General features: G+C 28.4%; 1 protein-coding gene across 1 annotated transcript in view; it reads right to left on the bottom strand.

Annotated features, from left to right (window-relative positions):
• Positions 1–617: 617 nt before the first annotated feature.
• The window catches only part of LOC129944137 (regulating synaptic membrane exocytosis protein 1), a 271,531-nt gene continuing 258,914 nt past the window's right edge, over positions 618–13,234 (bottom strand). The window contains exons 13-17 of the mRNA XM_056053333.1: positions 10,854–11,035; positions 10,090–10,796; positions 4,606–4,991; positions 4,329–4,490; positions 618–3,998 (exon numbers count right to left, since the gene is read on the bottom strand). Coding sequence (XP_055909308.1) covers positions 3,807–3,998; positions 4,329–4,490; positions 4,606–4,991; positions 10,090–10,796; positions 10,854–11,035 — 1,629 coding nt within the window. The 3' untranslated portion in view covers positions 618–3,806. The remainder of the gene's footprint in view (positions 3,999–4,328; positions 4,491–4,605; positions 4,992–10,089; positions 10,797–10,853; positions 11,036–13,234) is intronic.

Raw genomic sequence — 13,234 nt, 5'->3', positions numbered from 1 at the left:
GTTCATATCAGAGCTGTTTCCCGGCCAGTCCAACAGAGGGATGTTTTCTTCCCTCAAATAAGTTTTTAAGGACCGAGCTGTGTATCAAGGAGCTCCATCTTGCATAAAATGTAACCATACATCCATTCTTGAACGTTAAAAATATTGCATATAAATAATAATTCTGCAGTGCGTCTAATAATATGGCCAGAAACTGTATATTACAATAAGTTGTAAAAAAACTCGTATTTTTAGAAAAAACCTTTGTATTTTGACAGTTTATTTCATTTTAAATTTGAAATGGTCGTTAGCCGTTTTATGTTTGGGTTTAATTTTTTTTATTTCTAAAAAAGCTTTTGAAAGCTTTCAAAATAGCTCTCCATTGGGTATGTTCATAAAGTATTTGCCTAAGTTTGAATACAATTTTATTTAAATCTTATTGGAAGTATCTCATTTTAAAATTTCAATTGTTTCAAATTATCAGTGTTAGTGTTTTGGTAGAAACATTTTTTAAACTACTTCTCTTATAGAAATAGGAATCTTTTTAATACTTTTGTTTTTTTTTTATTTATTGTTTATTTTTTAAGCAAGATTACTTAAATAAAATGTATTGACTTTAATAAAAAAAACACATAATCCACATTTAAATATATCAGTTTATTTTTATTTTATATTTATATATATATTTATATCTTTATATCATTAAAATAACTTTATTTCTCATAATAATTTATTTTTATAATTATTTTTTATTTGTTTTTCTTTTTTTGTATTTTAACTAAAATTGATATGGTGTTTTTTTACAGTTTTCAGATGCAATAGCGCGGTAGTAAAACTATACAAACTACCAGAGCGTATATTTTATATTTTTAAATTAAAAATATACTTGATAATAATTTTAAATAATTTGTATTGTATAATTTTTTGTTTGCCTAGAGAGAAGCAATATAATTATATTTTTAATTTTAGTTTGTATGAAGTAAAATTTATAAAAGAGAACTTAAAAAAATTAAAAAAATATGAGAAAAAACTCAAAAATTGATTAAAACCGCTGTCTACTCTAAACAAAAGATTCAACAAAAATGTAAACAGAGAAATATTAAACCACCACCGCAATATGAAGTAAAAAATAAGATTAGGCACTGATTAGTCCCTAATTATTCAGATATTTATATTGAAAAATAAATCATATTAAAAATGAATGTAAAACTTTCAAAATACAAAAAAATTCTTAATTTTATAATTTTGTTTTTAAACATAACGGACATTCATCCAACAAGTTTGCACAACCATTTTCAGTTTTTTTTTTGAGTAACTTTTTTTGTAAATTTTATTTTTTTCTTATGTTTTACTTTGTGGCGATATTAATTCACCGACCATACCCCGTAAATTCGGCTCTTCTTTTTTTTTTAAAGTGTGTCCTTATATAGTCGCTGTTAATGCAGATATAAATAACTTAATTATATAAACTTTGTTTGTTTTATATTTTTATAATGATATACAACGTTACAAACATAATGCGTGTATATATTATATAAGTATCTAGTAATCACAACTATTGTTATATTTAAATATTTATTAATTAATTTTATTTAAATAAGTATTTGTAATTTTTTTTTCAAAGTTTTCTGATAGATGTTTTGCAAGAGAATTAATTGAGTCTGAACTCAAAGCGTAATATTTTCCAATAGAAAAATGTTCATTGTTATTTTTTAAAGTATATTCATTTATTTTGTAACTTCTTTAATTGTTTTATTATTTTAAAAGTTTCATTTTCTTGTAAGTAGATTGTCTTCAAAGATGAGTGCAAGATATTGATTCAAGTAATTTATAGAAAAAAACACAAAAATAAAAGATAAAAACAAATAAAATACACCTGTAATATTAGATAAAATAACTAAGCTTAATTCTTATGCATATTTTCTTTTTCTTTTATTTATAAACTTGATATTTTTTTCCACAAATTATACTTTTTATATATATTTTTTTTTTCATAGAATTGTTTCAATTGAAACCATTTTATTAACAAGGAAAAGTATTTTTTTCTTAGTTTTTTGTTTGTTAAAAGATTAAGAAAGTGAAGAACTATCTACGTTTTTGTGTTTTTTTGTTGTTATTTTTTGAAGTAAGAAAAATACATATTTTAACTATATATTTATGTATAAATATGCTGTAGAAGATAGCAAAATTTTTCGTTTGAGTTTTGTTCTTGTTTTTTTTTTTTGTTTAAAAATAATTTTATTTAAAATAATTAATATTCATCAGTCATTCCAATATTCCAAAATGGTAGAATCCCTAAATTTTCTACTTATAGTGCTCAGATTGTGAGACTTTTTTTTTGTATGTCTTTTCAAAACATTTTGTATACAAGCTTGCATTTTAAGTGCTGCATTAAGGAACATAGCATTTTTGTTTTAAATATTTGTTTTTTTTTTTTTAATTTTTGTATGCTTTTTAAGCTTGTATAGCTGATAATGTTTTATTTATATTTTCAGTTTCATCAGAAGATTGTCATTATTTTTATGATTTTATACATAATAATATATACTATATTTCACAACAAATATTGAGAGATACATATAATAGCTTATTATTATGTACCATTGATTATTTTAGTTATATTTTTAGCCCTTTTTTGTCTGCTGATTTTAATACAAATTCATTATTTTTTGATTTTTTTAATGACATAGTGTCCATGAATTTAAGTTCTATGGAACTTAATACCAGTTCATGGAGATTATGACCTGTTAGTCATTGCGTCTGTTTGAAAAAAAGACTAAATGTTCGTTAATTTGGACTTATTGTCTGTTAAAGAATGTCAGAATGCTAAAAAGACTGTACTTATGTCCAATTCATAGAACAAAAGGACATAATACCCAAATGAAAAAAAAGCTGTGTTAGATAGGACATTTTATCCCATTGTGTTTTTTTTTTTGTGGGAATAGTCATAATATCCATTTTTAGACAAAAAAATTAAGATCGGCGATTGTCTTCCCTAAGCGAACAAATTTTTACAAATTGAATAATACAAGATTGTTATTATTGTAAATAAATTCTCATGGCGTTTCCTCGATTCGGCATAACTTTTAAGCTACGGTTTTTATTTGTATAAAAAAAGCATCTTATTTTTTTTTTAAATCAATATCCAATAAGTTTTGGTCGCTTAACTAATATAATTTACTTTAGAAAATGACTTCTAGATAGAAAACCGTACCTTAAGAGTTCTTTCAGAATTTTATTAATTTATTAAATAAAAAAATCGGTATTAATTCAATTTGTTGAGCCCGTTTCATTCGCTTAGGGTCCTTCAATATGGGAATAGTTATTATAAAGTTTAAGGGAAATTCATTGTTTTTGTTTATCAATAAAATTAAAAAATACCTTATTCAATTTCTTAAAACAAAAGAGTGCATAATACGAACAAATGAATGCTTTTTTTCGATTTTTCTATAAAAATATAAATAAACTTATATAAAAATTTGTTGTTTGACAAAATTTACTATACAAAAAATTATTTAACAATACGTATAATTAATTTTTACTTAGTAACTTGTTAATAGACAAATATGACAAACATAACTTTGAAATATTCTTGCATATTTCTTTTTGTGCATAACTTAACTTATTTTCAGTATTTTTTGTTAATTATATTATTTTACTTTATTCTTTTTTATTTTAATTTAAATTTAATAAACAGGAATTTGTTGTTGTTTTATAATTATTTGTTCATGTTGTAAACTTAAATTATTATAAGAACATTCCATCATGCATAAATTATTAGTATTTTTATTATTCGATGAAATTTTATGTGGCAAATTAGTGATCGGTCAAGGAGAATTATCCGAATCGGAACCACCAAATGAGTGCATTGGAAATAATGGATACCAACCGCCAATGTGTTGTGCTAAATTTATTTTATCCAAATTAACTTCGGTACCGCCAAGTCCTTGATTGTGTTCAAAGCCGACACAACGTTGCCAGACCATAATCACTATGTTACGACCAAAGACATCAGAACTCTAAAAGAAGAATTTTAAATATTTGATTTAGAATACTGTCTCTAAAACGCTTTAGAAACAAATTTATTTTTTAAATGTAGTTATTAGTTCTTTAACAATATCCAAAAATTTCAAAAGTTTTGAATATCCAGATAAACTTATCTTCTCGGTTCTTACAACAAAGTAGCGGAGTATTCTAACTTGGATTCGGGACTGTTTCGGGTGTCCTTAATATTCGAATACCTTTAAGCACTTTAGGTACTTTAAATATTTTCTTAGTTTTTAAGTTAAGTTTTAACTCTTTAACTTGTTAAGTATCACCTGAATTTTGTATAATTTATATAAATTTACCTGATATTTAATTATTTGTTTGTAAATTGGCTCAGCAGAATGTCGAATAACTCTTGTCTTCTTCTTATGCCTCAGTCTGTCACCATCCTTGATATAACACTTTACATAAGTATCTGGTGGTGTTTCACAATCAACCGGTACAATATTTCTAGCACAGATTACCTGTATACAAATCCACAAATTATATAAACAATTAATCAAAACATCCAAAAAACAACCTTATTTAATTAAACTAATTAAAACTTAAGTATAAAACTATAGAATATTGATATCTTACCTCAACTTCAACAGTTCCTTTTATTTTCAAAAAGCCCATCTTCAATTCACCATAACGACCGGATGTCAATCGATATCCCTTGGGGTGTACTTGGCCCGGTCCTAGTTTAAGGTAGGGCTCTGACTGGCTTATGTTAGCAGCAGCTGACGTCATTATTGACGTCTTTTCCGGACCGATTTTATTTACATTCGATACAGACGAAGCTTGTTTAAGTATAGATATGGATTGTTTGCGCATCGGTGTAAAACCACCCGAACCCTTCCAACGGGGTACTTGTATCTTTTTACTTTCATCATCGGATGGGGGACTTGTTGCATTTGTGCCAATACCAATTGGTAAAATCTCAGGAATCTCCATGACGCTATCCTTCCTAGTTCGACTCGCTCCTGATGGGATTGTTGAATTGTAAAATTGAGTGGGTGCGCCGAGCGTGATGGAATTCAAAAGATATACAAAAAAGGATTACCACACACATAAACGCACAGAAAATATACATATATAAGTGGAAGAGATATCCCTTTTTTGAAATGGACAACACATAACACTCGCAATCAATAGACAAATTGGTGGTAAATTTAGGTAGGTCTAGAATCAAAGTAAGTGCTTACGAATGTATCACTGCTAGGATTGACACAATGTTGTTGGTGATTGAGTGGGTTGTATGTTTCGTTTGTTTGATTTTACTTTTTTTTTTTTAATTCAACCACAAATTGAAATGCGAGAAGAATGAAAAAATCTAAAATGCTTTGTTGCAAAAGGAGAATAAAAATAGACGTCATACATAAAGGAGGACGTTTGAAGTGCTTGGAGCACAATTTGGACATTCGTTACATCGACACAATTAATCGATAATTTATTTTATAAAATCTGACGTGTAACTATGTAAATTATAAGAGCTTTAGGTTTGAATTACTTTTGCATTTCTTCCCATTTATGATTCCAAAGTTTGACTTTAGAATTGACATTTTTAGTTGCTGCTTTTTTCCGACTGTCGGAAATTATGTACGTCAGAATTTTGTTGGTACAAATTTGAAATAAAAAAAATCAATTGGATTTCAATTATGAAAAATGGAAACTAAACCTACATTACACAGAGTCCAAATTTCAAGGTATAGCCATTGAAAGTTTTCTGGCGCGGAATACCCGTTTTTCACAAAAAAAGGAAACTTAATGAAGACTTTTAACAAGACAAGTTTTAGAAGTCATTTCAAGCCTTTTGTACGTTAAGCTCATAAAACGTTTGCGTAATTTTAACGCGTAGTGACGCTTTAAAATTAAATCATAAGCATGTGTAGCTTTAACTTTGTATCAAAATATCAAATATTTTTGGTTTACTTAGGATCACTTTTTTAGTTCAAAATAGTTCTCATTTTGAATTTAATCCTATACTAACTTCCAATTTCCAGTGAATTTAGAAATCTAGTAAACGTTTAGTCAAAATATCGGGTAATTTTAATTCAAATAGGTTATATATTTTTAGCAAGTTTTAGTAAAAATTTATACAAATTTTCATCATTTACATAGAAAAAAAAAATTTAGAATTTAATTGGTCAAAGATATTCTTCCACTAAAAAGATTCTTTTTGGTAAACTTATTTGTACACTTGATTTAGTTACACTTGTTATTTGAAAACTGGTTTCGAAACTAGGAAATAAAATTGTTCAATTCATTGTTTTAATACAACTTCTTTCCTAAATGTATGACCTTCTATTTTTTTTAATATTTTGTAAGGACTACTTCTTTTCCAAGTAAGATAAAAAACGAAGACCTAAATTCAGTTTTATCCTGCCTCAAAAAAACTTTCCAATAGGACTTCTTGAAATCCTTCGTCTGTTCCGATATTGCATTAATAGTTAAAATTATTCTTTCTTTGCTTGAATTAAGGTTTTAATAACTGTTTCGAATGTTTAAGAAGAAAACAACATAAAAAATGTATATTCTCTAAACCCAAAAACACGTTCAAATTGTATACATTTGTATTTAAGAAAAGTTTGATTTTTTTAAGGTTGATGATCTTGTGTTTGTTAAAGAGAAAAATATAATTTGCAAGAAGTTATTTATTCTCCTCGTATTATTATTAACAAAAAATAGCTCCTTAACTTTTCCACCTTGTTACATTCGAAATGATGGTAATTGATAAATTGACACGTAATCAATCTTAAACTGGTGTATTTTCTCCTCATATAAACCAAGTGTATCCTTCAAAGCATAAAATACGTACACTTTTTGACGAAAAAGCACTTCATTAACAATATTATGTACTCGACTCGTGTATATTGTGCTTATGACTCGAAAAGAAACAACATAAGGGTAGAAAACCATAACATCAGAAAACAAAAAAAAAAACCTTTTTGGTTGAAAGAAGGACAATGTTTTATTACTGCAGCAAGCCGGCAATATTATGGCAACGACATGCGATTGTTGATGATGATGATTACCCTCAGCGAATAAGCGAATTGTACCAGCCAAATGGTGTCTTAACCATTAAGCTTAGGTATATATATAAAAATGGCGATGGCGAAGAAAGTCTGCTGAAACTTCAACCAAAGTTATAAGGTTCTTTTTTTATCACTAAACCAAATCACGCAATTTATATGTAACATTTTTTGTTTTTGTTATGCTTTGTTTCACGGGGTAAGATACATTTTTGTGGTTGGTAAAAGAAATGAAAGAAATAAGAATTAAGAATTATTGCGTGTTGAAAGTTAGTTATTTATTTTATTTCTAAAACAATAAAAAGTATCCGGTACACTGTTGCTGACAGAAAAAAAAATACAACACTCCTAATAATTAATCGAATTGGAATGATATGGTGTTGCTTACATCGTGGGCGGGGTAGCCCGTTAGCGGTGGCGTCTTATAGCTCGTCGTCAATATCCATAACTTCAATTAGGTTTCATTTCTCACACTTTTGAAATTATCATCATTATTTAATAATAATGAAAATGATTGATTACGTGCGATATTTTGTTGGGAACTTATTTGGGGAACGTAAAGTTAATCAAATGATTGAAAATGTTTGCGGACTAAGCAATATCTTTTTAAACTAATGTTTCAGTTTTCTGAGGAGCAAAATTCAAAAATAACTTCAGCAACTTGTTTGAAATAATACTTTATAAACACGTTTTTTTTAATAAGTATTAACCCACCCCCAGTCTTATACGAAGAAGTTATAAACTTTTCTTAAAGTGAATGAATAATAATGATTCCATTTCAAAATAAAAACATTTTTGAAGTCCATCGCTAAGTTTTATGACAAATTCAAGCTTAGCATATTTGCTTAGCGATAATTTCAAAAACGATGTTTTGAAAAATCTACAGCAACAATAATTTGACTTTCGTTAAAAAAAAAACTATTATTTAGTAGAAAGGGAGTGATTTAATAAACTAAATAAATCGCTTTAGGCTTGAAAAACGTTGAAAGTATTAAAAAATTGTTTCGAAAGTGAGTGCTGTGAAGCCAGAACGCTGCATTTTTTTGAAAAGAGATTTTGATCGGCTTGAGCACAAATTGTGCCTAATATTTGGGTTTTAGAGCAATTTGAATTCCAAATGATTTTGAGTGAAAAATCATCTTTCATTCACATTTTTTATTATGATAATCGAGAAGCCAAATGGTTGTATTAGAGATGCCAATTTGACTTCTTTAGACTTTTTTTGTTGATGGAACGGGCAAGGATCCGAAAAGAGCACTAAGGTCAATATTATCCGATCTTCAAGCTACTGACCGCAACCATTAAAAAAAAGTATGGGAAACTTGACACGATAGAATAAGCTTCTGTGAAGCCAGCCAAAGAATCCACTATTATTTGACCTACTGATAAGGACCAAAAATATGGAAATTTAATTCATGTATGATATATTTGGTCCAGCCTTTATTTCCATCAAAACTTTTTACTTAGAAAACATAAAATGGGGTAGCTAAGGGTTGAATTTAAAGAAGACTTTTTGCTGACAGAAAAAGATAACCGAAAAATGGGTGGAAGATCAAAAAAGCTTAACATTAAAAAACTTAGACGTCATTAAAAATTGAGCAAGTTATTGCAAAAAAGACCAATATAATTTTCATGTTAAGTTCGTCTCTTAGAAATGTATTCAAGGCGTTATAACAATTTCATAATTTTTGTGTAACTAAAATATTTGGAGCTTTAGAATTATGTTCATATTTTGGGTACAATTTTCCATTAAATTTAAGTTTTCAGAATTGTAGGATACTTGAGTAGTTTTTTTTTTTCAAGTTTTTAAAATCACAGAAATCAATATGCAAAAACGCCTGTCACATTCACAACGTTTTGATTTTATAAAGATACGTTATTTAAAACACTTAACAATAAAAACAGTTGATACATATAATACTTAAATAACTTTAAGAAATTCCAATTTAAATTAGAGAACATGAAACATAAAAAACAGGTTTAACAGAATTCTATTTTAGTTTAAATATGTATTTAAAATGTTTTTAATATGTCTGTCTACTCTAATAAAAGTGTAAATTTGTCAAAAAAGAAATAATTAAAAATGAACAATAATATCAAATAAGGTTTTGTCTTAAAAAGTTAAGAAGAAGAAGATATAAAAACAAATCCTAAAAGTTGTCTAACTCTGTCAAATACAAATATTTAAGAGCTTGTTTTTAGTTTAATCCTTGAAATGAGAAAAAAAACTCTTCTGCTTTAAAGTTTGCATTTTTTAATTGAGTTCTCAAACTTTAATAGCTTTTTAAATTCTAGAACATATTTTTTTAATTAAAAAAATACTTTTTAAGACAAAAACACAAATATAACTGTAACTGCAACAAGTGCATCAACAAAATGCAGTACAGTAACGTTAAAAAACTATAATTAAAACAATCATAATCTTTAATTTTCCAATTCATTATAAACAATTAATTTAAGAATAATATTGAATTTTTCAATTTCAAATGAATTTTTACTTTAAATTAATTAAAATTTTAAAAATAACTTTGAATTAATTTTAAAAAATTAGAACGTGTAAAATTTAACAAAACTCAAATAATTTATGTATGAAAACACAAATCTTACCGTGAATTTTGAGCAAAATAAGGCAAGTTGTTTGTTTATATTTTGTTTAATTTTTTAATTATTTTTTTTCGGTCTGATTGTGGTGGAGAGGTATGGTTTGTGCATTTATTTTTATTTTGTTTTTTAACTTTATACATTTTTGTTTTAATTTAATATTTTTATTTATGATGTAAAATTATTTCTGTAATTAAGTGCTTCATATTTTTTTGACATCCAGGGGTGTGATAAGTCTAAGCTTTGATTTTGTGACACATAAATCGGCGGTGCTTGAGGTTTTCATTTTAATATTTTGTTTTTGTGGATTTTAAGTGAAACAGAAAAATAAAATAAAAACATTCAACAGAAAGATAAAGTGAAAAGAAGGAAATAAGTTTATTTCAAAGCCATGTAGCCATATAGAGAAAAAGAATTAAGAGATGAATTGATAAAAATGTGAACTTACGTCTTGAGCCCATTCGTTTCGGTTCAGTGTTCAAGCTCATGGCTCGTCCGAGTTCACCACGGACAGCTTTAAGGGATTTCAATATCTCGTCCGGATCTCGACGAGCAACTGATGATCTTCGTCTTCCAGTCATATACGATGGCGAAGGTGGAACCATCTCTTCTTCTTTATTCTCTCGGTCTTGGAAAGAAGACCTTCTCGACCCAGGCAGAGATCTTGAGAAATCTTTACCCAACTGATAGACTTCAACTTCTAAGGTTTCCGATTGTGAAGAACCGCGTCGTGATCCAGCAACCCATGCATGATCAGGATGTAGGAGGGAAGTTCCATCACCGATGGAATCAACATCGTCCGACATGGAACGCTGTACATTGTAGTCTCGGCGAATAAGTCGAGTCAAATCACCTCCACCAATTGAGCCACGTGGAGAAACACTTGGAGACTTAGACATACTAATACCTCTCAAACCCTTCGGATCATCTAATCGACACCATAAAGCTCGATCTTCAAGAAACGCTTGTTGCATTTCAATGTTACATTCGCCTAAAAAAATCGACTCCGTATGAGGAACCAAATCCCAGAGTTGTATCTCAATATAACGATCCATAAGACTCTCAGCCTTGACGTGTCCGAATGTGAGTGTTGCATTCCAAATGGGATTTTGTGATGGTCGGCTTACTTCGGTTTGTTGGACACAACCATCTCCACTGAAAATCAGATAACTCTTAACTAAGTTTTTAAGAAAAAATATCAAATTCACTCACGTTTTCGGTAGAATCCTGACTTTGGCATACGCCTCCGGAAGAACTCCATGTCCATAGGCTTCATCTCTAAGTGCCAGATCATCAGCTGCCATTAATGAAACCACAAGTTCTGTTCGTTCCGCATGATACCACACTTGAATCTGAACTCGTCCGGTAACCTGCTTCTCGCGGGCAATTTGTTCCTATTTTCACAAACAGAAAAATGGGGTGGACATAATAGGAATTATGGTGTCATTTCATTGGATTACCAGAGGAACAAGGATATCATTTGTTTAAATTCATTTTTTTTCTTGAGTTTTTATTTGTGTTGGTGATTGTGGTGAACATAATTAAATATGTTAAAGCAAGCATGCAAACACTAATTAGTCTATCAGACTTTCATCTTAACACTCCCTGTGAAATTATTGTTTAAAATTTTTTTAACACAAACAAGAACAATTGTTAAATATGATAAGAACAAATTTATTATACGGTCATTATACCCAAGGGTAAATTTTAAAGTCCAAATTAGGTGTCATACAATATTTTATACCATAAAAAGAAAAACAATATGTGCGGGATTTTAATGAGGGTTTAATTTATGAGATAACATGGCAATTTTGTAAACAAAGAACTCCTGAAATTCAATTGAACGTCGGCAATGTAGTTAAAGGTAAGGTTTAAAAGTTAGAAAATTAGCTTAAACTCTCAAAAACTTAAGTGAAAAATTATGGTGTAGTTTTAATTTGATTGATGATGTTCTTAAAAGCATGAAAGAGATTATCAACAAATTATTGCAAACTCTGACAATTAGAGTACCACAAGGCTGTGTCTTAGGACCTGTTTTTGTTACATCAATGCATACACTGGACTGACTGGATTAATTGTATATGGCAGTAGTAAAATAGAAGACTATTCTGGTTTGTAATATAAACTATAATTATTATTTTAATAAATGTTAATAGAGAAAACATTTAATTTTTGAAGTCGCATTCAAAAACTTTAGAAGGAATGTCCAAAAACAGAAATGTTAAATGTATGTAAGCTTTGAACTTAAGAAAGTGAAATGAACAGACCTTTAAAATTTTTTTGGAATATTGGAATAAGAATATGTGAAATGTGAACGAACTATTTTTGTGAAACAGACTTATTTATTCAAAATGAGAGAAACTCACAACTTATGCGACTTTCAAACGAAGTCCTTAAAGTTGAAAAAGAGCAATATCAAAATTTGTACCTTAATTTTTTACTTTATTTGGAAATACCATTTTTAACGAAAGTAAAACAATTGTGTGCAATTACTCGCACACAGTAATGGTTGAGAGTTGTAAGTCACTAGGCTCTGGTTCTCAACGGACTGTTGCGCCACCTTGTTATTTAAAAAGACTATAAATGATGAAAAATTATCTTGAAGTTCTTAACCAGACAGCTTTAACATCAAAACCACTTTCATTCGTTAGGGTGAACGTGACAACCCTTTAAGAAGTATCACTTTATATTTCAGGTGGTGGTATTACTGGCCTGATTTTTCATTGATATAATCACCGTCACGTTACAGTTTGTAAAAGTAATTAATTTCAAGATATCTTAAATTGTTTGTGTAAAGAAAAAACTAACTTGTGCTTTGCTCAATTAGAATGTAAAAAAATCCTCATTAAACCTTGAAAATAGCCAACTACTTCACTTAACCTTCTTTCACTTATTACTATACAAATCGGAAGTCATCATAATTTAAATGGCTTTAGAAGTTCTATAGGTACCTATCCGATAATAATCTCTTTTCAAATTTAATGGCTAGAGGTAGGTCCTTTATATTTCTTTTTTTCTTTTCATCCTTAATAATGTGCGGTTGATATTTTCATGTTGATAACGCTCAGTCGAATGCTGGGCAATAAACGTAATTTTTAAAGTAGTTAATAAAACTTTTTCCATCTTGATGTCGATAACGATGATGATGATGATGACGATGACGAGAGAGGCTTTTGAGATACTGTCAAGGACACAGACAAAAACAACAACCAACAACTTGATAACTACTACCAAGTGCTTTTTGCAGGTTTAACTTTCTTGATTGTGTTCGGAAAAGTCAGAAGTTTCAATATTGCCAAGACATCAATATCAGCTTCACTTCAGACATCCCATAAAGTTAATATTCAATGTTTTTTTTCTCTTAGAAATAGAATTATAGGCATATACAAATATGCTCTTAGATTGAAAGTTAATTTATACCTCTAGAACTCTTCTTATTATTATTGGAAAATAAAGGATATAAAGTGATTTAGAAGGACTATTTCTATAATCACATTCATTTTCAAGTTGACAGATTTTCTTTAATAATATTTTCCGAAATCCAAAGCTAATGATGATTTATTGTTTATTAGTAAAAGTTTTATTTTTTGGCA

This window comes from Eupeodes corollae, chromosome 2, assembly GCF_945859685.1.
Source record: "Eupeodes corollae chromosome 2, idEupCoro1.1, whole genome shotgun sequence".
NCBI classification, from domain to species: Eukaryota; Metazoa; Arthropoda; class Insecta; order Diptera; family Syrphidae; genus Eupeodes; species Eupeodes corollae.
This window is presented reverse-complemented; position numbering and strand designations above follow the sequence as displayed.